We start from the raw sequence: 23,538 nt of genomic DNA, 5'->3' as shown, positions 1-23,538 counted from the left end.
TGGTAGTCTAAAGCAGAAGCCTTTCAAATGCACATTTACTGGCAGCAACAAGTACAAAGCAGATTCATTTGTGAAAAGTTTCGATTTAAGCCTCTAAAAGGATACAATCAAATATTAATGTCAACTGTTCACAAAAAAAACGTTGCGGCGTCTATTTGTGTTTGTTTGTCCATCTCTTTGTTCGTTAGCAGGCTACTATCCGGTTCATGGAAGATGACAAACAGACGAGTAGGGAAAGCATTTTGATTTTGGGGGGTGGACTGTTCATTTGATGCCTTAGGGAAATTGTGAAATTGTAATAATCACTTGTTCGCAACGTGTGAATGTTTTTTACGCCAGAGTTCAACAGCTGCTGCGGTGTTAATGTCCAAGCAGAAACTGTGGTAAATGTAGTAATTCTACATTGATCCTTGATCAAACTTACTTAGGATTTGTCAGATCAAATACGATTGCTGCATTTGACGAAACATAGTAGTAGACGGTCTAATTCGGACCTACTTTCTGGTACGGCACACTAAGCCTCATGGGAAATGTAGTTGTTTTTTTAGCGTGAACATAAATCTAATCTACTGCAATCTATTTTCTATGTGCCTTTACACAACTACAACAACATAAATGATTAGTAGTAGCATCTATAGCTGCTGTCATTATTTAAACTTTTATAATTCAGAGTTTTGTATAAATTTGTGGAAAGACGTTCAACAGTTAAACGCATCATGCTTCGGTCATGCATGCAAACTTATAAAACATTTCAAAATGCGCCTGCATTGTTTTGTGACTCAGTTGAATAAAAAAGTCCTACTTTTTGTCATTTTGTCATCTTAAAAGTAATGTTAAAACATCGTCTCGTCGCGTGAACCCAGTATCGTGAGCTGAGTGTATCATGACAGCCCTAATCAATAGATAATTAACTTTAACATTTTATTCACGTAGAGTAATTTGGCCCCATAGCGTCTTGCTTTGCAGCTGGTGTATATTAGAAGCAAAACAGAAGGTGTTCGAGGCGTTTCCCCCGCTAATTAATGCGTGTGATGGTGGCGGACATGAAAGGTAACAATGTTTATTGGATTTCGAAAGTTCCTGTCCTTGGTGAATATTATGGGTGTAGCAGAAATTGTAATAATGTGACAATTACAACCATGGAATTTCCATTTCGCCTCCAACTAACAAATTCAATATATAGACATAGAACAGAAAGATTCCTGTAAAGATCTCTACAGGGTTGAAGAACATGTCATATGTATACTTGTTTGCTCCCCAGAGGTACTAAGGTCAGTTAAATCTGGAGTTAAACCCCGAAGTCGTACAATTCAGGTAATGATCTGACGTTGCACAAAAACTTCAAAGGTTAAGCAAGCATCAGAAATTATGGGACACACTTTAACAAATCTCGAGACTTCAGCTTAGTGAACACCTGCACAATGAACTCCACAAGCGTGGTGTGCGTTTTCTTGAGCTTTTTTGTGACACCACCAACTGGTGTGGTATAAACAGCCTCTAAAAAACAACTTTCAACAACTCTCCACTTTCTATTTCTAGTTTAATTTCAGTTAGTGTTACTATACAATGATTCTTGTTACACACAGAAAGTGTTATTTCTTGTAGTATACATGTTACTTAAAACATTGTCTGTATTGCGATATTGACAATTCGACAATTTGATATTTATATTGATATTGATATATTTTAAATTCATTGCTACCAAGTCATGTTGGGGTGATGTCAAAATGAACACTGTATTATGGTGCAGCAAAATGCACACAGCAGCAACATTATTGTTGATGTTTAACCACAACACAATATGAGAGGCTTGTCCTGGCTGGTCATCAGTTATGTTCAACCTCATTTTTAAAGGTAAAATAAGCCCATATATATTATTATTTGAATGCATGATTCATGAAATGCATTTTAAATGTAGATTTTAATCAAAGAAAAGCACTGAGTTGGCCGCGCGGTGGCCTAGTAGTTAGCATGTTGGCCACACAGTCAGGAGGGAAGACCTGGGTTTGAATCTCCGTGGGGCATCTCTGAGTGGAGTTTGCATGTTCTCCCGTGCATGCGTGGGCGTGGTTTCCTCCCACATTCCAAAAACATGCATGTTAGGTTGATTGGAGACTCTAAATTGTCCATAGGTATGAACGTGAGTGTGAATGGTTGCACTGCGATTGGCCCTGAAGTCGGCTGGGATAGGCTCCAGCATACCCACGACCCTAGTGAGGATAAGCAGCATAGAAAATGGATGGATGGAAAAGCAAGAGTGTGTAAGAAGTCAAAAGTTTGACAGTCTCCTGATTTTGAAACTCCAACAAATTCACTGGAATCAAAGTTATACCCGACGGATGAAAAGAGGCTTTACTATCATCTGTCCACCTGAGTGTGGTTTGTTACGTGAAACTAGTCTATAGTCTATTACCACGGACAGATACACATACACCCCCAATCTATTATTGAACAAAAGGCTCACGCCTCCACTCAGCCCTTTGGGGAGGAATCCATCCCTCCATCCCAGAATAATTTCACACATCAGTAGATACACAAAGGAGAGAGAGGGAGAGAGGGAGGAAGAGAAGGACGAGAGCGAAAGGACAGAGAGCAGAAGGAGGAGTGGACAGAGTAAAAATGAACGGGGGGGTTTCGGCTCAGTGCTCGTGGGAGGCCAAGGTGTCAGGGGGAGCCATGCGTGACAAAACAGAGATCAGAGGATCATATGCCATCGTACACACGAGCAAAGAAACAAATACGCATGCACACACACACACACACACACGTAGATAGGGTGAGGCATACACAGGAAAAGGTGAGAATAAGGACATTTCAGATGAAGACTTGTATGACCTGTGTGCAACTCAATCTAAATCTGTTTGTCTTGTTTTTCTCACACTTCATACACACACAAGGAGGAATCAGGGAAATTTGTGTGTGTGTGTGTGTGTGTGTGTGTGTGTGTGTGTGTGATGACACTTCATACAAATCATGCTCTGTGCCGCAGACACATACTGTAAGTACACTATTTTTCTACAACGTATCACCAAGCCTCGTGAGCAGCATCTAGAGTGGGGAGTAATTACATACTGTATCATTCATACATAGTAGGGCATGTACACGATTGATATGCTTAACGCAAATTTGATCTGCTTGTCAACTGATTTGTATAGAATCAAAAGCCACATGTACAATTTGGAATTTAACCAAAATGTTGTAAAGTGGTCCAAAATTGTAGCACATATTGTGCTTTTGTATTGTCTTTGACTTGGTAATGGAACTTACTGCGACATTGTGGTGAAAGTGTTACATGTGTCTCTGTCCAGGTTGCTCAGTATAATATGGCTGAGTCAACAATCATTTCAAAACAAAAGAAACAACGGATTGCACAGTGCAAATTGAGCTTCCTTTACTCCTTATGTGAGGGGATTTCCTTGCTTCCTCCATCCCTCCCACCACGTTTGCTATACAGTACATCATCAAAGGGTGAGTAACCTTTTTATTGTTTTTTTCCCCATCTTGTTACACAACAGCGGTTATCTTCTTTTTAGAATGTTTAAATTTGACGCTGGACCACATTATTTAAAAATGAACAACAAGCATCCTGGCATGGATTATGCTCAACCTTTGAGGTTCTAGTGTCCTATGAGCATTTAAAATTGGCTTGGTCAAGATTTACGCTGGTCATACACACTCATCAGCCACTTCATTAGGCACATCTGGACAATCTAATTAGATCCAACACAACACATTAAAAACGTTGTCATTTAGAAAAAATCGTTCTCAGTTTTGATAGAAATTATTACTGACTTGACTACAATAATAAACACTGCTAAATCAATATCTCACTGTGTCAGTGCCACTGTGTCAAACCTATTATTATTATTATCTCTGTAATGGCATAATTTGCGATTAAGTTCTCTTTTTGGATTGCATTAGATCATCACTATCTATCATCACTACTCGCTTTCATCACTATTTGAGCTACTTTGACAAAAGGAAAAGAGAGACAGCTGGGATAGGCTCCAGCATACCTGTGACCCCAGTAAGGATACGTGGTACGTGGTCTTTCTGCCATTTTGTGGTAATTCGTCATTAAATAGACAGCTGTCTATACAGTTATAATGTCTGAATTGAACATCCATCCATCCATCTTCTATCCTGCTTATCCTCACTAGGGTCGTGGGTATGCTGGAGCCTATCCCAACTGAAGTTCGGGCGAGAGGCGGTGTACACCCAGTACTGGTTGACAGCCAATCGCAGGACACACATAGACAAATAACCATTCACACTCACATTCATACCTATGGACAATTTAGAGTCGCCAATTAACCTAACCTGCATATGGGAGGAAACCGGAGTACCCGGAGAAAACCTACGCACGAACGGGCATAACATGCAAACTCCACACAGAGATGCCCAACGGAAATTTGAACCAAGATCTTCCTCGATTTCCTGACTGTGTGCTCAATTGAACAGTTAAAAAAATACAAAGAGTTGCAGCAAATATTTTTTGTACTTTTGGTAAGCTACTCAGCATCTGCTGGCTAGCTACTAGCAGCTTATGAGCTACCTATCTGAGACCCCTGCATTAGATTGTACAGGAGAGTCTAGTTTTTTATGTCCTCATTTCCATAAGTTGCTGCAGGACGATTAATGTCAACAGACACAAAAGAGAACAATCCATTTTTGTTGCCGCATGATTATCCAGTTCAGCTGTCCAGATCTGCGCATAGGTGAAGTAAGCACAGGCTGGAACAGGTATAGTACATGCAACAAGAGCATTTCTAGCTCAGACATATGGCCCAATGAAAGCACCAAGCTAGAGAAGCCGAAGACACAATGGTGTCTTTAAATATGCAGCAAACTTTGCCTGGTCGGAAGAGGAGCTTTGAAGGAATTCGCTGAGGGACACTGAACCTCCCCCTGAACTGAGCCTGTACCTCCTCAGCAGAGAGCGAGAGAGAAGGAGGAAGAGAGAGGGGGAAAGAGGGATACTGATAGGGTAGAGGGTGACGCAGGAGTGTAAATCCACTCCTCTACCCAACCCACTTCCTCAAAAATATACCTGTCTCTTCCCAATTCCACGACAACATAATCCCACCGGCGTCAGGAAACGCTATGGTTTTGATGTGATGTTATTGCCAGCCTTTTCTTCGATTACTTTGACAATGTGCTGCATAGCTTTTTTATTCCCACCATATGGCCACCAAGTTGGCACAGCGCCATGTGTCGTCAATCCAAATACGTCATGCACTGCTCTGGTGGCTGCTTGCAACAACAAGAACAGAACATGGAAACAAAACACAATGCCTGACATTAAAACAGAAAATGTTGTTTGTTAATATACATTTATTTGAATAAAAACGGTCCTCATTGTTATGATTCCAGGCCTGTTTCCTCACGCTGACATTTTTCCTGAGCGGCCCAGTCACATGATGGATTGTGTAATTGACTTCTGTCCCATGAGAATCCCCAAAAATGTCAGGCACTAATAGAGAGTACAAGATGGTGAGTTGAGTATGTATGGGGGGTGCGCTGGTCCCCTCAGCCTGAACCTAACCAGTAGCGGTCATGTGTTTTTTAAACACATGCAGCCTATTCACGTGAGCCCACTGTTCAGTCGGCGTCGTGCTTAACTCCCGGTATGACCTTCATTGAGATGGATTGCATGAGAAATGTAATGACTTTCCTGAGAGAAAAACCACGAGCTAAATCAGCTTTGCATTGCATAATAATGCTCGACTTGGTAATCAATAACACAAACACACAAACACTCATCCGTAATGGAGTGCTCCGACTGCACATGGAGAAAATACCTCAGTAGAGACCAACCGCATCGCGATGAATGTCGCGCACTACCAGTGTAGCGCTGTGCAATGCATACAAAAGATACTATTGACGACAAACCTGTAAATTGCTAGCTTGACCTCTTAATATCATCATTGTTGATGCCGTCATGTGTAAGCTTACATGAGGCTGGAGAAGCACACAGCACTTATTAAAAGAGCAAAACTTTCAACAAAACTTTATTATTAGTAGAACTGTATAGGTGGTCAGGGTTGCCCATGTGGAGGAAGGAAATGGCTCTGTAGGCGTTCTTGATATTTGTGTATATTAAGTCGAGTAGATTATTGCCCCCTGGTGTAAATTTCAAATGCTGATAGAATACATGGATGTATAATGAGAACTGGAATTAGCATCAGAGAAGGAGCCCCAGTCATTCTTGGGAAAGTTGCTCAGTGGCACAGGCAGCAAAAAAGTTTTGCTGGTATGAAATCACCCCCATCTTCTTGTTAAAAGATTAAACAACAAATATTCATTCATTCATTCATTTTCTATACCGCTTGTCCTCATTAGGGTCACGGCTGAGTTGGAGCCTATTCCAGCTGACACTGTGCGAGAGGCAGTGTGCTTGAACTAGTCGCCAGTCAAACACAGGACACATATAGACAAAAAAAACATTTGCACTCACATTCACAACTATGGACAATTGAGACGGACCATTGACCTAACATGTATGTTTTTGTGATGTGGGAGGAATGCGCACATGAAGAAAACCCACGCACGCATGGGGGAACATGCAAACTCCACACAGAGATTCCCCAACGGAGGTTCAAACCCACGTCCACCATATGGCCTGAAAAACAGCTATCTACATGGAAAAACATACCTTACTCAGTCATTTCTACCATGTAAAGTCATTATAAAAATGATACTTTTTTTAAGGCTTAACAGTGGCCTCGTGGCTAAGACGTCAGATCTGGGTTTGAATCTCTGTTGGAACATCTCTGTGTAGAGTTTGCATGTTGGCCAGTGTGGGTACCCCGGCTTCCTCATCCACATCTCAAAAACATGCATGTTGGGCAGATTCTCTAAAATGTTCATAGATGTGAAAGGTTGCAATCTATATGTGCCCTCTGATCATTCGAAGTCAACTGGTATAGACTCCAGGTCACCTGCCCATTCCTTGTTTCTACTTGGATGCTGATGTACTTCAGCGAATTGTATGAAGCACCTTTCTGACCAATGACTAATTAGCGACTGTCTGCAATTCACCCCAAATTACATTTTTTTTTAGAATACCACCGGCTAGCATGTACAGTATAACTATCAGGTTGAAACAAAAATGTCTATATTATTCACAATTACAACCTAAACTGAATAAAAATGGTCAGGAAAAAAAACTGTCGTGCAATAATTAATTAATTAATTAATCACACGATAAATGAAAATGAACTAAAAAATTTTGCCGACCCCCATATATTTCCATGTGCATGCGTGTCTGCTTTCTTCGTCTCCCGCCTCCAAACAGGCAGGAAGAGAGTTCAATCTGTGCATTGGTTCAGCACCGAGATGCTTCATTGAACAACGGCAAACAGAATGTGACATCTTGTCAGTCATACAGTCGGTTTGTGTCTATGGGGGAGGCGGGGCCGCTAACGTACAGACACAGCAATTTATTGTAAGTGGTAGCGACATAAACGGCAACAAAACAAACTTGCCGACCTCAATCATATCCCCCTGACCCTGTTTTTCCATCTGGGAAACAACTACACATCAAGATGCAGAACCTTCGTCCCGACAGTCGACACTCACTGAGACGTTTGGTCGACAAAGTAAATACAAACGGAACAGCGCAAAATAGTGTGTGTTCACAGAAAGTTATTGCAAAAGAAATGCTGCTCTTTAATACAGTTGAAAAGGCAGCGTTTCGAGAAATGTTGCAAACGCTAGACAGTATGAATTCCCTGTGAGAAAATGCATGTCACCAGCGGCAATTCCACAACATTACAGAGTGAAAGATGATGTTTTAAAGGAAATACTGCATTATTATTCAGTCAGACCACCACTCCATTCTACGTAATGCTGCAGAGTTGTGTCAACAACAACACCCTCATAGCATTCAGGGCCTTAAGGAACTCTGGGTTGATCTCATCAGGAGCCTCTTGACCCCTCGGCAACCTCAGCCCCAGAGATAGAAGAGCCCACCATGGAGTCCCTAGGCACTGCTTCTTCATTGGATGACGTGTTGGTGGGATTGAGGAGGTCTTTGAAGTATTCTTTTCACCGATCCAAAACATCTCGAGTTGAGGTCAGCAGCACACCATCTCGTTCACAGTGTACTGCTTCCCCCTCCTGAGATGGCGGATGGTAAGCCAGAATTTTTTTGACGCCATCCGGAAGTTGTTCTCCATGGCTTCTCTGAACTCGTCCCACGTCCGAGTTTTTGCCTCGGCGACCACCAGAGCCGCAAACAGCTTGGCCTGCTGGTACCTGTCAGCTGCCTCTGGAGTCCTTTGGGCCAAAAAGGCCCAAAAGGACTTCTTCTTCAGCTTGACGGCATCCCTCACCGCTGATGTCCACCAACGTGTTTTGCGATTACCACCACAACAGATACCGACCACCTTATGACCACAGCTCCGATCGGCCGCCTCAACCATGGAGGCACAGAACATGGCCCACTCGGACTCAATGTCCACTGCCTCCCTCAGAACACGGTCGAAGCTCTCATAAGGTGGGAGTTAAAACTACTGATGGGGGAGTCTGCCAGACGTTCCCAGCAGACCCTCACAGTACATTTGGGCCTGCCAGATCTGACAGGCATCCTCCCCCACCATTGATGCCATCTCACCACCAGGTGGTGATCGGTTGCCAGCTCCGCCCCTCTCTTCACCCAAGTGTCTGAAACATATGGCCCCAAGTCCGATGACACAAGCACAAAGTCGATCATCTAACTGCGGCCCAGGGCGTCCTGGTGCCAAGTGCACATGTAGACACCCTTATGCTTTAATATAGTGTTTGTTATTGACAATCTGTGACGGGCAAAGAAGTCCAATAACAAAGCACCGCTCGGGTTCAGATCAGGGGGGCCGTTTCTCCCAATCACACCTCTCCAGGTCTCACTGTCACTGCCAGCGTGAGCGTTGAAGTGCCCCAGGAGAACGAGGAAATCCCCCGAGGCAGCACTTTCCAGTACTCCCTCTAGGGACTCCAAAAAGGTTGGGTATTCTGAACTGCTGTTTGGCACATAAGCACAAACAACAGTCAGCACCCGTCCCCCACCTGAAGGCGGCGGGAAACTACCCTCTCGTACACTGGGTGTACGCCAACTCCAACATACAGGCCCTGAGCCGAGGGGCAACAAGAATTGCGACCCCTGCCTGTCGCCTCTCACTGCTGGCAATGGCAGAGTGGACTAGAGTCCAGCCCCTCTCAAGAGGACTGGTTCCAGAGCCTTTGCCGTGTGTCAAAGTGATTCCGACTACATCTAACCCGAACTTCTCCACCTCGCACACCGGCTCTTTCCCCACCAGAGAGGTGACATTCCACGTACCGAGAGCTAGATTGTGCAGCTGAGGATCAGACAGCCAAAATTCCCGCTTTCGACTGCCACCCAGCTCATTCTGCACCCGACCCCTTTGGCCCCTCCCATGAGTGGTGAGCTCAACTTAGCTCCTCGGATCATCAGGACGCACAAACCCCACCACGACAAGGTTGTAGCTTAGTGAGGAGTAATAATAAGTTTATTATTGCAACAACACATCATCAGTAGGGTAAAACTAACCTGTCTCACGACGGTCTAATCCCAGGTCAAGTTCTCTAATGACATAGTAATAATGATCATCATCATCATAATACTAACACGGGTTACTGTTGTGCCCATAGCCTACAGTAAGCTACAGTAAACTCAACTCTGAACCACCAGACATCACTTCCGGTCCTCCATCAATTTTGCTGCCCTACAAGGTAAGATGTCCTAAATGGCTTATTTTCTATGATTATATCTACCATATTGGGTGTTACAAATGTAAATATGACTATATGGGTGTTATTTAATGTCTAAAGGGCTGAAATAATGTTAAAACTGAAAATATTCCATTTATAAAGAAGGACTCCTACTTCACGGAAATTCACTTAGTCCGAGTCTACTCTGCAACAATTGACCGCAATAAACGAGGGATTACTGTATATACAGTATTATCATAAGATTTTTGGTTTATTTGGGATCAAAAAATGTTGACAAAAATATTGTTTAGAGTCAATTTGGACAATAAACATTTCAAAATGCACCTGCATTGTTTGGTTGTTGTTTGTCCAGTCATATTTTTTGATTGTATTTTTCTTAATTAATTATTTAGTTAATGTCAAGATCTCGTCCTTAATCGGTGGGCTCAATCTCGTGCATCGCCTCGTCTTGTGAGTTGAGTGTCTCGTGAAACCCCTAGTAGAAACAAATGTTGACAAACTTTCGTGTTGTGGATTGGATATAAGGTTCTGTGGCAAGTCTTTTAAGACTATGGTTTTCAGTTCGGTTTGTTGTTGGTCAGTGACTCACATACGTACAATAACAGTCAAAAGTTTTGGTCAAAGTCAGTAGCATGAGAAAGTTTTTTTTGCGATTCACACCCTCCACAGATATAGAATCAGCTCTGTCCTCCCTTCTCAACTAAGAATTCACACGTGGTTGTGGCTGACTAATGAAGTGTGAAAAAATAACTCACAGTCATCAAACCTTTTAGGTGCATGGACACTGCTTTTGGTGTTCACTCACCACAGAGAGCCTTTCATCTTTGTTCCTTTTGTTTTGTCTGTTACATTACACACGCTTTCTGTGCCACCATTTACAGAGAAAAAAAAAGCAACAAATTGTTTATCACGTTTGAGAGCGTTCTATGGTTGCCTGGCAACAATGCTAACTTGAGTTTTTCTTCTGCTGATCATGGGTTCTTTTATTTTCAGTAGAAAAATCCCATCAGTAAGATGGTTCCTTTTCATATGCTGCTTTGCCACTGCACAGTAACAGCCCATCTATACTTGCATCCGTTTGGGGCGCTGTGTTTTCCACTTATATATAACAGTAAATCTTGGGAAACCACACTGAACACATCAGTCGGAATAAGACACATTAACAAAACAATAATTGAGAACAAGGATCTCCTGTTCTTAGTTCTCAGCATGTGGCTATTGGCCATTAACAGACCATTTTATTCAAGAGGAGACTGAGGGCAGCTTGAAAGTGGACCATTGCAGAAAAGTACAATACTGCAGCGTCCAGTGAGCAGTCACAGCAACAGAGTAAGCTAGTTAGCATATGTGCTTTTTACGGGTGTCACGAGATTCTAACGTGATCATATTTCTCATTTAGAGAAAAGCTGTCTCACGAGAACAGAGGAGCCAGAAGTCTATCAGACCGAACAATGGCATCACAGCTGTGAATGATAATACATGTCCTATGGAAGTAGCAGTGCTAATGTGCTAATGCTAATGTAGTGTTAATGTCCGAGCAGAAGCTGCACTAAGTCTACATTTGATCAAACTTACATAAGATTTGTTAGATCACAAACCGATTGCTGCATGTGACTTCTATCAAAACATGTGACAGCAGCATCGAATTCAGAAATTCACTACTTCCTGCTTCCGCAGGCTAAACATCATGTGAACTGTAGTTTAGCGTAAACATAAAGCTAATCCGCTGCAAGCTGCAACCTACTTTCCATGTGTCTTTTTAGAACTACACGTCAACATAAATGATTAGTAAGACAACTTCTGTCATCATCATTTTAACTTTTATCATTTTTATCATTTTTTTTGTGGGAAGAAGAACGGACAATTAAAAGCACAAGGCTTAGGTCGTGAATACAAAAGTATAAAACATTTCAAAATGCACTTGCACTGTTTTGTGACTCAGTTAAATAAAAAAGTCTGTTTGTCCAGTCCTATATTTTGTCATTGTAGTTTTCTTAAAAGTAATGTTAAAATATTGTCTCGGCTCGTTCTCGTCAACCCGATATCGTATATCTCCTGAGCTGCGTATATCGTGACACTCTTCGTGTTTATTTTTGTCATGTCTATCAGTATATCCTCAAACGTTACAATGATGCTATAGTGTTTTGCTCAACCAATCAGCATCGCCCATATAAACTTTTCATGTCTTGAACCCTGACTGAACAGGCACTAAATATAGCACCGATGAAATTGCCAATGGAAAAGGCTCCACGGTGCCAAGGTAGGTACTATGCAATGGAAAAGGGGGTATTATTGTCCAATCCAGAGCCATTGTTTGCGAGCATATACTGTATGTCCCAAACCTGTTGGGGTTACAGAATGACATAATACGCCAAAATCAGCTCCAGCTTTGCTTTGTTTTTGCTTTTTTTCTCGTGTCACAGGTTTAAGTTTACATAATGAAAAAACTACCCTCATGTTTGTTTACCTCCTCTTCATCCAGCCCTCATGGTGACTTTAGCAAGAGATGAGTCACCAGCCAACACACTGAGTTCATCTCACTGTCACGCATATTTCCCTCATGAGTGTGCCACATTCTCACCTCGTTAGTGTTCCAGCGATGGCGCTCCTTGGGCAGAGAGGAACATTTGGGCAGACACTCTAGTAGCTTCTTAGGAAGGTAGATTTTCAACTGGCCCGGCTCACCTGTAGCAGTGGGAGATCAAGGTGAAGGTACAGGACTGGACTACAGTAACAGGAGAAGACAAAAACAAACATGTCTCCAGATATTTGAAGTGATGAGAATCTACGAAATGCCTTTCAGTGAGTTTGATCCGCTAGTTATGTATGCTTCAGAGCATACCATTTGTGTTTACTGATGCCGGAAAGCTTCTCTGACAGCCGCACATTGCAAAACAACATCAATATCTTTACCAAAAACGGCGAAGAGGCAAAATTGTGAAATGGAATGCCACAGTGGGAGTTGTCATGACTGGAGATGATTGAAAAAGGAGAAAACGTCGACAATATGCATACAAATATTCTTTGGAAACATCCTAGAATGTGTAGTTATAGCTCTCAGAAGTTCACAGATAAAAATTGTTAGAATACATCAAACACATCAAACAGCAGACTCTTTCTGAGTACTAGTTTTAAACGTCTTAAGAGATCTTAAACATGTGATTTAGCACAAAGGTTCAGGCATCTGAAGGACATAAGAAGCAGATTTTGGTAACAGGAGGTTAATCCGTTATAATGTGCGGTACTGGGAAATGTTTTTTTATTTATGAGAAATACAGATTACAAAAGGTTAGCTCATCAGTGAGGGAAAAACCATGTCTGACAAGGATAGTCTTTGAGGCCATAAAACATATTAAACCTCATTAATGCAGTCAGGGAACACGCTGCAGTGCACACTAGCTCTATTATATATTTATTATACATTTACGGGCCATCTAAGTGTAAGTCCATCATTTTATTTTTCATTCATGGGTGATACCTAGCGTGGTATATTAGTGTTGGGCTGCTAATTTTAAAGGCAGGGTACAAAGTCAAGTTAAGCATGGAGTGCACATACGGTGCGGCAGACTACTTTGGACTGTAAGTGGAGGTGTACAGTATACATGAGGCAATACAGACACAGATTTAGTTTTGGAAGAGCCCCGTTATCATACATTACCAGCATATTTGATAGGAAACAATCTCAAACAATGGCATGGGTGTCTCTTATTTCTTTTAACTAAATGCTACTCTAGAGTGTTCCTTGGTAATGGAGACGAGACGATAGAAGGTAGTCTTCTGTAGGAGCTAAAGAGTAAATGATGTATGATAAAGACTGAGAATCCTGGATTAGAATTGCTGATGTACAGTAATCCCTCGCTACACTGCGGTTTGAACATCGCTGCCTCACTCTATTGTGGTTTTTCAAAAATGTATTAATTAGTAAATGGATGCTGTTTGGTGGTTGATGATGGACGATAATTTGTCAAAAAATATTTAAAAACAAGTTATATAAAATATTCTGGCCACTAGGCATCAGTAATGTTACATGACATTGATTAGATTACCTTCACACTGCATGTAGTCAGCCATAGCATGTCCGACTCAAAATAGCTCCCAGTTCTCCTCCCATTCCGTGTGGAAGTGTTAAGGTTTTGGCTTCTTACTTTGTCCTTCCTCCCCAGTCCATTAGAAACACTTTCTTAAGTTTAGAATAAGTAAATTGGAACTAATTATCCTGGTAGCTTGCTATGCTGACGGCAGCCATCTGTCCCTGCAGTGATCCCGTATTCTGCACATTACAGTTGAGCAATGCGTTTTAAATAAAGAATAATAGGAGTATAAAGGTGACTATAGGGGTGTTATTTCATGTCTACACTGCTCTAATAATGTTAAAAACCTATTTAGAAAGTCATAAACAGGTTTTCTATGCTCAAACTACGAAAATATTCCATTTATTAATATTGAATCCTACTTGGCGGAAATTCACTTATTGCAGCCGGGTCTGGAAACAATTAACCGCAATAAACGAGAGACTGTACATGCAAATCCCTTAAATGACCAAAAACGCGTAAGCATAGTCACCATATTGCACTAGACTATGCTTAGTTTCTTCAACACAATATAACACAACATAAGTCTTACGTGAACCTTAACTCCCAGGAGATATACAGCGTAACCTGCAAATTGGATAACGGTTGTACAATTTGGAATGCAACCAAGACTTTGGGGAAAAAAATATGCCTCAAAGGACACACAAAAATTCAAGCATCTAAAGCAGTGATCCCCAACCACTGTGCCGTGGCACATTAGTGGTGTCGTGAGAGATCATCAGGGGTTAAAAGGTGGCTAAGTATCCAATTTCACTTAATTGGTCCAAAAATGATGTATCTAAAACAAATATGTCTTTCTTCACCTATATATGCCAGCGACGTATCGTGACAGGCAAAACAATTAAATGCACTTCTACTAGATGGCAGAAGGTACATAATTTGCCCATCAGCCATTGCATATATATTTTTCGTGACATTTTTGTAAGGTGGTGTGGCATGAGATTTTTCCAATGTAAATATGTGTCCTGGCTAAATAAAGGTTGAGACACACTGTATTTTGTGTATTTGTGTGTTTTTTCTTTGTGATGCTACCACGGAATGAGGAGAAGATCATAGACATGTAAAAACTGGACAAACAGTATGTCTCTGTCCTGGCTGCTCAGAACAATATTGCAACACCAGCAATTATATAATACAAAAATGCAATACACAATGAACAGTAAGCTGTGTTTACTTTCATATTGTCTTTGATGTAACCATACCTAAAGTCATGGTAAATTAGCCATGACTTTCTGTTGCGGCTGCTCAGTACAATATTACTAATTCAGCAAGAACTTGAAAATAATCATGAAAGCAGAAAAATTGAATGCACATGAAGAGTGAACTGCGTGCATATGAGGGAACATGCATCTTTGACACCATCATCCTTGTAAATGTTGCGCGTTAACAACGAATATGCATTTTATTGTTACGTTTTATTATGAGACAGCAGCTAACTCATTGTCACATTGTGTGACGGTTAAAGGTGCTGTCCCTCTTTGGCTCCATACGTCACTTTTTTCAACCAAAACTATATAAAATCACCACCAACGGCTAGCATGTGTTGCCCATTAAGGTTTAAAAGAAAAGATTGCAACAAAAAAAAAGGCCATACACATTCAATGATTGCTGATGTTAGTCGCAAAACTGACAACAAACATGACTAATGTGCATGCGTATATGTTGCATGGGGTGTGGCTTGCAGCATCAGAGCAGGAAATTTACAGTTTCGAGGGTTAGCCCTCCCCCCACGCAGTACCTAGCCAAGGCAGACAGCACTTTTAAGTTAAAATGCTGCCTCTACAGTTAATGCAGATTTTATGATGACTACAGTTTGGGTGTGGATTCATTCCATTTACATTCTTTCTAAGAGACAAATTGTTTTTTTAAATGCACTGAACCATAAAGTGCTATGAGTGCTTTCCAGACCCTCCTATTTTCTCATAAGCGACTAGCGACAAATGTAAGGACTTTCCTGACATCTTTGGGAGATTTTTCTGGTATTTGGAGACGTAAACATGAAAACACATATTGTTGTGTGTTGCTGCGGAAAGGTCTGCCCCGCCTCACAGTGCAGTCACAAGCAATGAGTGCACAGTCAGCTCCCGCGGCACACTATCTGCCTCTCCTGGAGTCACCACCTCTGCGATTAGCGTGTCACGGGCTCCGAGCACATATTGCTATGCTCTCGTTAAGTGACTCGCTTCAGACTCAACTCAAAATTCCCACACCTTTTCTCTCCCGTGCAATGAGACTCGATGCATACACTAGCCTACCGCCCCCTCCCTTGCTCATCCAATCAGCAGTCAGAACACAGTCTAAATGCATTCACGGGCTTGTGGTGAGACGGATATTTCCAATTCTTTTCAAAAATGCACATGTCCCCTTAGTGTTAAAAATGTGTGTGATGTGATCCGCCAACTCCTGTGCCAAACTAAAAATGTGTTTATCTTGAGTCTACTTTTATTTTACACAAAATGCAATTTACAGGATTGTGCTGACTTTATAGTCGGTGTTGTTTGTAGCGTCTGTTGACGATTATTAATACATCAACCACTGATATACCGTACTGTACATTGCTATACTGTACATACATTAGATATCATATAGACATTTGAAAATACATGTATCCGCCTATCCATCCATTTTCTTTACTGCTTATCCTATGTAGGGCCGTGTGGGTGCTGCAGCTAATTAACCAACATACTGCAGAGACAATGATTCCCGTTAACGTTCATACAGGCAATTTAGAGTCTCTGGTTAATATAAGTATTTGGACTGTGGGAGGAAGCCAGACGCAGATTCAAACACACAACTTTCTTGCTGTGAGGCAGCAGTGCTCACTCACCCAAGTTGCACCTTTGAAAATATCAATATATGTAATTTGTTGCCCTTTTTGGGGGATCTATAAGCGCACAACCACTAATCATAGTGGATGTTGACACCAAAACTGTTGCTGCAAAGGCAGAGAAGTGCACTAGGTGGACTAACAAAATCCCACGATGCATTAGAAAAAATCCACTTGGCCAATTCGAAATGCCTTCTCAAAGATAGAGCCCCTGATGTATGTGCAAGTGTATCTGTGTCCGTTTGTGAGCGTGTGCCCAACAGATATGCTGCTCGGAATCAAAGAGAGTGCGCTCTCAAAGGTTATTGATAAGCATTTGAGTGGAGGGCATCCATTCATGACTCCCCTGGGAAGATAGGAATTATACTCTACCTCAGGGCAGACGACAGCACGAGAGAAAAAGAGTGGGAGGGTCACAGCAGAAGACACAGAGGCAGGGAGCCAATGAGAGACGGACAAGAAACTTAGCAGGGAAGAGGAATATTTACACAGGGACAGTTTTGCAAGGACAAGAGGTGGAGCGACACAAAGACGCACAGCGAGATAAGTGGTGCTGCTGGACAGGAGGGACGTCTTGTATGTGTGTAGGTGTCGGGAGGAAGTGTGTTCAGGCACGTATGCTCCCCCTAATCAATTATGCATTTATTAATAGAAGGCCTGAGAAGACAGAATTTCAAACAGCTGAATGGTGCAGCAGCTTAGTTAAACAGCTGAATGGTGCAGCTTAGTTAAAGCCTAATTTCTTTTTTAGCAGCGCTCCAGCCTCTCTGCCATGAATGCCAATCAGCGTTTAAACCCCACCTCTCCTGGCTATAACCCCCCTCCCTTCCCCCTGCTGTTCTGAAGAATTCTCATCAGAGCCTCGCCTTTGAAATGTACCAGAACCACCACATCAAACAAAGCCATTCTGCACACAAACACACCCACGCGTGCACACATGCAAACACACACCATGCTTGCCAATCAAAGCACACACATCACAGTTTTTGTCCCAGAGCCGTTTCCCCCCCCCCCCCCCACCGGTGACCTTGGTGCTGAAATCCCTTTCAAAGCGCACCTTCATGGACACGATGGCCATATTAACCCATCCTCCTGATGCCTCTCCCTGCTCAACACAGGACCAACTTTGCAGATGAGCTTTAACACCCCAAAGAGTTGTGTTATTTCTCAAAATGCATCCCTGTTTCAAAATATTCAGCCTGGGTAATCGGCTTCCATCTGTTCCAAATGATCCTCAGTGGAGCTGTACTATGATGGGACATGTGGCAAAAACTTTAGTTTTCTGAAGTTTTTGGCTACCCAGGGAAATTACCTGTCCCAGGACGCCACATGAACAGGAATCTAAATTTAGAAAATAGCATGCTGTTATCACTATTTCAAATGTAATTAATGGCATAGCTTTTATTTTAGTGTTGGGGTAAATCTATGATTTGGACTTAAGGAGTGATCAACCCACAGGTGGAATATTAATCACAAAGAACCTTCAAATAGCAGAACCTTCTAGTAGTTAAACATAACATTATTACTTTTATAATCAACCTAATTAGTCAAGATTTGTCTGTTAAGAATGCATAATCGCACAACCCACTTCATTATAATACATTTAGTTGAAACCACTCATAAGGTAGTCAATATTATACTAATTGTTTTCACTACTGGCTCTACACCTGCATATGCACATGATGTGATTGCCGACATGCTGATTATATTACTGTTAACTCACTAACTCTTTTACAACCTTCATACGGAGCAGACCCTTTTTAACTCTTCAAAGGCCATCACAGTCAAGCGCATATTAGGGACTTGAGGACTGGCCGTTCAAGCTAATAACAACTAGCGAACCCAGCGTCACAATTTGGAGAAATAGCACATTAAACACAATTTGTGTCATATAACTCTTGAACTTGATTCAAAAGAGCTACTCGTGCACAGACAAATGATCGCACTGCCAACAGAAGAGCGGGGACTGCTACATGACAATGCAGCTATTGCAGTGCATTCTGGGACTTGTAGTATCATTGTTAAGTGTGACATAAGGCAGGGGTTTTCAAAGGCGTACCTCCCATGGGGGGGACATCAGAGCACATCAGAGGCGTGAGATGGGGATGCATGTGGTGAGTAGACTACGACAGAAAACCCTATTGAACACTGTAGTTACGCCTCAAGCCCATCAGATGGCGACAAAGAACAGTCGATTGTAGTTGTATGGCTTGCCATACCATCTGTGCTCATCAGAGAAGCATGTGGATAGGCCCAAACTGACAACAACTGTGTAAGGAAACAACATTTGTTGATAAGAATATCCATGAAATTTGATTAAATATTGGCACATTCTGGAGGGAGGCCCACAATGTTAGCCCACTTTGTCTGCTTGTCAAGCATAGACAATATTAGAAAATAATAAATAAAGCACATTAAAACGAACTCAGTGGTATTTTTAGAGGTGCCACTTTTTTTTTCTCATATGCAAAAGAATGATTATCCAAATGAGGTGGCAAAGACGAGACCTAATGGCATGTTAAGTGACATGAGTGCATGTGTGCCAGAAAGTGTTTGACCAAAGTGAAACATTGCTTTTTAGTAGCTGATCAAATGCTGTAATTTACACCCAAATCACACAGAAGAGGGGCCCCTATGTCTGATGAATATTTTACCTCATAAAACTGTCATCTCCATATTTAACACAGAAACAAGCCAATGCCCTTGTGAGAAGGCTGTCAGTTAATTATAACTCTCCTCAGTAAAGAGAGAGAAACATGCTCCAAATGCAACTCCTAACGCTTCCCCCACTGATATTGGGATGCGTCAGGGGAAATTTTCATACCCCCCCCCCCCCCCCCACCCCACCCCCCTCTCTTTTCGGGATAAAATTAATGTGACAGAAAGAAAGAAAGGCTCATTGCGCAGCAGCTAGCAGGATAGGAGGGAGGGCAGCAGGGCAGGGAGAAAGAAGGAGCGGGGGGGGGGGCACTGCACGGGATGAGCAAGAGTGCAGGGGGGAAGGAGGAGAGAAAGAGGGATATGAGGGGGCGGGGGGAACGGAGAGATGGGCGTGCATGCTAATTTTATCATTCTGCTGATAAACTTTTCCTCCGGTAATCCTCCAACTGGGACGAGAGAACAGATAGGAGACAAGGATAGCAAGCCTCAACTCCTATTGAACAGCCAACTCTTATTATATTCTATTCATGTGTGTGTTATATGTACACCAGCATGTTTGTTTATATGTGTGCATTTGATACCCATCTGTAACCCCTGCCGTGTCTGACAGCTGTTTACTTTCTTGAAGTCCCCCTTGAAGTCCCCCTTCCTGGTTATACACATAGGGTCACGCATGTCGTCTATGCAATGTCCTCTTCATTCAATAACCAATCAAAGCAATCTTTGCCCCTATAGTCCCTTCATACACCACATCGTCACACACATACCGAGCATGTTGTGACCTACTCAGTCCGTTGAGGATTGCAGATACATCATGCCATGTGTACAGATTAAGTATGACAATAAACTACTAATAGCTGAAATGAGCCTTGCCTTTACTCTGACTTTCTATGGTGATGTGCAGTGTGTGTGTGTGTGTGTGTGTGTGTGTGTGTGTGTGTGTCTGCTAATACTGTACCGGCATGCATGAATAAACATGATGTGTAACAGAGCTGAATTATCATGACGTCTCAGCAGTGAGACACGAAGATAGAGTGTATGTTTGTTTTGTGTGTGTGTGTGTGTGTGTGTGTGTGTGTGTAAGTGTGATCTGTTACAGAGCAAGACCTCAGTTCCCGCATCACATCATTCTGCCAGAAAGCTTTTATACACGCTCCCAGAGTTACCCTGCACCGTAGACAAATGTGAGCATGGCACTTAAACACACACGTGTGCGAGGATTTGTTTGTGTGCCTCTTACTGTTGGCGTCAGTGTCATCACTCTTGGGAGGGGTGTGTCCCGTGTAACCAACAGCAATCCTGACCATTCGCTCTGGATTTCTTATCTTCTTCAGTCCTACAAAGAGAGAAAAAGACAAAGACATATTTAGGAGAAGCTCCACACTCTGGTTTTCCTTGGCAGCCGTGCCGCCTCATCTCATTCTTCCTCCTCTTAAGCCCAGAAATACAACTCCAAGTGATATGAATGTGGGCTGATCCATTTTCTGATCCACTAACTTTGAGCATCAATCGTGTCCTGTGATCGATTGGCCACAGCCGAAACACTATCTGTGCGTATTCGTGTGTGTATGTGTTTGTGTGACTAACTTGTACCCTGCTTTAGTTTCTCCTCACCCTCATCATTTCTGTTTCCCTGACCACTGTTGCTATGATACAAACTATTCCAACCAGTGCTCACAGAGAGGGTCTTCTAAGCTATATGGTGGATGCTGTTCTCATGCCCAATGGTAAACTCTGCGGCTCGGGGGCCGAGAGGATGGGTAGAGGGGATGGCTGTCTTCTGCTCTCGGCGCCATGATTCATTTGGCTTTCATTCAGCTCGGCTGGGGCTTATAAATTGTAACATCCTCCCTATATGTAACACTGAGGAGCAATGGACAAAAGCCTTCCTCGTGCAGTGTGTGTGGCACTACAATATGGGCAGGGGGATGGTTTTATATTTATGTGGTACACTGCCTGCTGAACTGCCCATAGGCCTTCTGTCTCATCTTACAGTTCCAGTCTTTTCACGCAATGGGACTCTCAACCCACGACCTTCCCCCTGCCTCTGGCTACACACTGCACGCTCGCTTCCACGTGTGTGTGTATGTGTGTGCGATACACAAAGGCTTTAAGTGCTCTGTGCCACAAACTAGGCTTTACAAATATATGACACTACATGTATGGTTGTCTCAAAATTGCCCCCTTGGAAAAACACCTCTCAGTATCACTCCCTAGTGGAGAGCAGGTTGCAACATCTGCCACACAACAATATCCAATTAATAGTTGAATGTAATCCAGAGTGGTTGCTACGTCAACGCTTACGTATGCATGTCATGTCGAGGAACTGTGTAACGTTGGCTTTGAACAGAAGCAATCATTAGGACACACTGACAAGGATGAAGGGGGCGGAGGGTGTTTATAAACAAATCAAATAAAAGACACTGAATAAAACATACATTAATTAATCCATGAGACGAGATAGAGATACCGTTGCCACCTCTTAAATAATGCATGAACGAATGCATAACAGTCTGGATTAAATGGTGGCTGTGAGTGATAATGACCTCAAGAGTTCAATGGAGGGAGTAAAAATTGAAACAAATGGTCTCAGCTAGAAGGGACACACATACTAAACACCCCCTCACCCCCACAAAATGAAACTAGATTGTCACCTTTACTGCCAAAAGCAACTACAACCACACATGACACAAACATAAACGCACAAACACATTGCATGGTGCACTGAGAGCTCTTGAAGGCTGTGTGTGCGTGTGTGTTTGTGTGTGTGTGTGTGTGTGTGTGTGCGTGAGGAAATGGAAATTCAGTGGTCTATTATACTTTATAGGAGAGACAGATAAACACACGCACGAGCTCACGCACGCGCAACGCATCTGAATTCCTTCAGCGTGAAGCACTCTCATCTTCTCTCATCCGCTCTCATCCCATTCTGTCTTAAACCCCGCAAAAAAAAGCACTCTAGCTGTACTTTGGGAAGGATTCGGAGGGGGAAACGCGATTCACTCCCAGCCTACCGACAGGACAACTCTCCTTCCGTTATTTATGCTGTCGGTGCTCCAACACAGTCGCTGTTTCAGCACCAGCCGCCTCCGTGTTTTCGGGACGGGCAACAAGAAAGGGGAAAGCCCGGCTCTTATCTCTGCCCTCCTCGGTCCCCCCACGTCCCGTCGTCGCCTCGTCTGAAGCTCAAATATAGCGACACGGTGCCACCTCGAATTATAAGCGATATTTCTGTCTTACCTTCCGGCTTGTTTTCGGCAGCCATTTCCCCTCCGCCGCGCGCCTCATCCCTCCTCCTCCTCCTCTTCCTCCTCCTCCTCCTCGACTCGACCTAGTGGTGGTGGTAGGAGAGGGGTGTGGAGGGGAGGGGGGGCATGCGCGTTCACACTCACAGAGAGGACAGCTCAAGGAGGGGGGCGGGGCCGAGAAGTTGACTCAGTGGGGGTGGGTGGGCGAGCCTGCCGCGTCCGGCCAGGCTATTGGCTCAAACGCTTTTGATTGGCAGCGGGGATCCGCGATGGAGGCGCTTTTCACATGCCCCGCCCACTGACGTTCAGCACGCATCCCCTCTCTTCTCTGCCGCCCCTGGCACGTCACTAAACGACGTCTGTATTCGAGGACACCTTGACAGCCTCCTCATCCTATTCACCGTGCCTCCATCATCATTTTCTCTCTCTCTGTCTCTCTATCACTCTCTCTCTCTCTCTCTCTCTCTCTCTCTCTCACACACACACGCACACACACACGCACACACACGCTCGCCATGATTAATCCGTTTACACAAAAATGGAATTTAGATTTGGGGGGGGAAACAACACAAATGAAATACTGTGGATGCGCGTGGGCTGGCGGCAGCTGTCATTGGCTGGGGTGCTGAAAGGACAGCTCCGCATGCGCCTGCTAAGGCTGTGCGCATGCGCAACAGCTGTCTTCTCGGGGTAGCTGGAAACTTAAAAGATGAAAAGCAGACTGATATAGTCCGTATAGCTACAATTCAAACTCAGAATGTTTCGACCAAACACCCAACTTTAGCAGGTCTTTTATACATTTTCCAACCAAATCATCATCTGATTTTAACTTACTCCAATTTGTGGACCTGCTGCCTGCACTCTGTGTGCCTCTGAGTCGAATAACGTCACATTCAAGTCTTGTGTTTGACAAACACTTCAAGAAGTACGGTAAACCATGCAAGACAGAATAATGATACAATAATATACAAGCAGAAAA

The 23,538-nt window shown here is 43.0% G+C and overlaps 1 protein-coding gene across 5 annotated transcripts in view; it reads right to left on the bottom strand.

The window, feature by feature from the left end:
• The window catches only part of LOC129186128 (calmodulin-binding transcription activator 1-like), a 69,327-nt gene extending 46,616 nt beyond the window's left edge, over nucleotides 1–22,711 (bottom strand). For all 5 annotated transcript variants that reach the window (XM_054784048.1, XM_054784049.1, XM_054784047.1 and 2 more), the window contains exons 1-3: nucleotides 22,552–22,711; nucleotides 20,552–20,647; nucleotides 12,314–12,417 (exon numbers count right to left, since the gene is read on the bottom strand). In XM_054784048.1, coding sequence (XP_054640023.1) covers nucleotides 12,314–12,417; nucleotides 20,552–20,647; nucleotides 22,552–22,576 — 225 coding nt within the window. In that variant the 5' untranslated portion in view covers nucleotides 22,577–22,711. The remainder of the gene's footprint in view (nucleotides 1–12,313; nucleotides 12,418–20,551; nucleotides 20,648–22,551) is intronic.
• Nucleotides 22,712–23,538: the final 827 nt, after the last annotated feature.

The sequence above is a fragment of the Dunckerocampus dactyliophorus genome, chromosome 8 (genome assembly GCF_027744805.1).
Source record: "Dunckerocampus dactyliophorus isolate RoL2022-P2 chromosome 8, RoL_Ddac_1.1, whole genome shotgun sequence".
NCBI classification, from domain to species: domain Eukaryota; kingdom Metazoa; phylum Chordata; class Actinopteri; order Syngnathiformes; family Syngnathidae; genus Dunckerocampus; species Dunckerocampus dactyliophorus.
The sequence above is the reverse complement of the archived record's forward strand: the minus strand, read 5'-3'. Positions and strand labels throughout refer to the sequence as shown.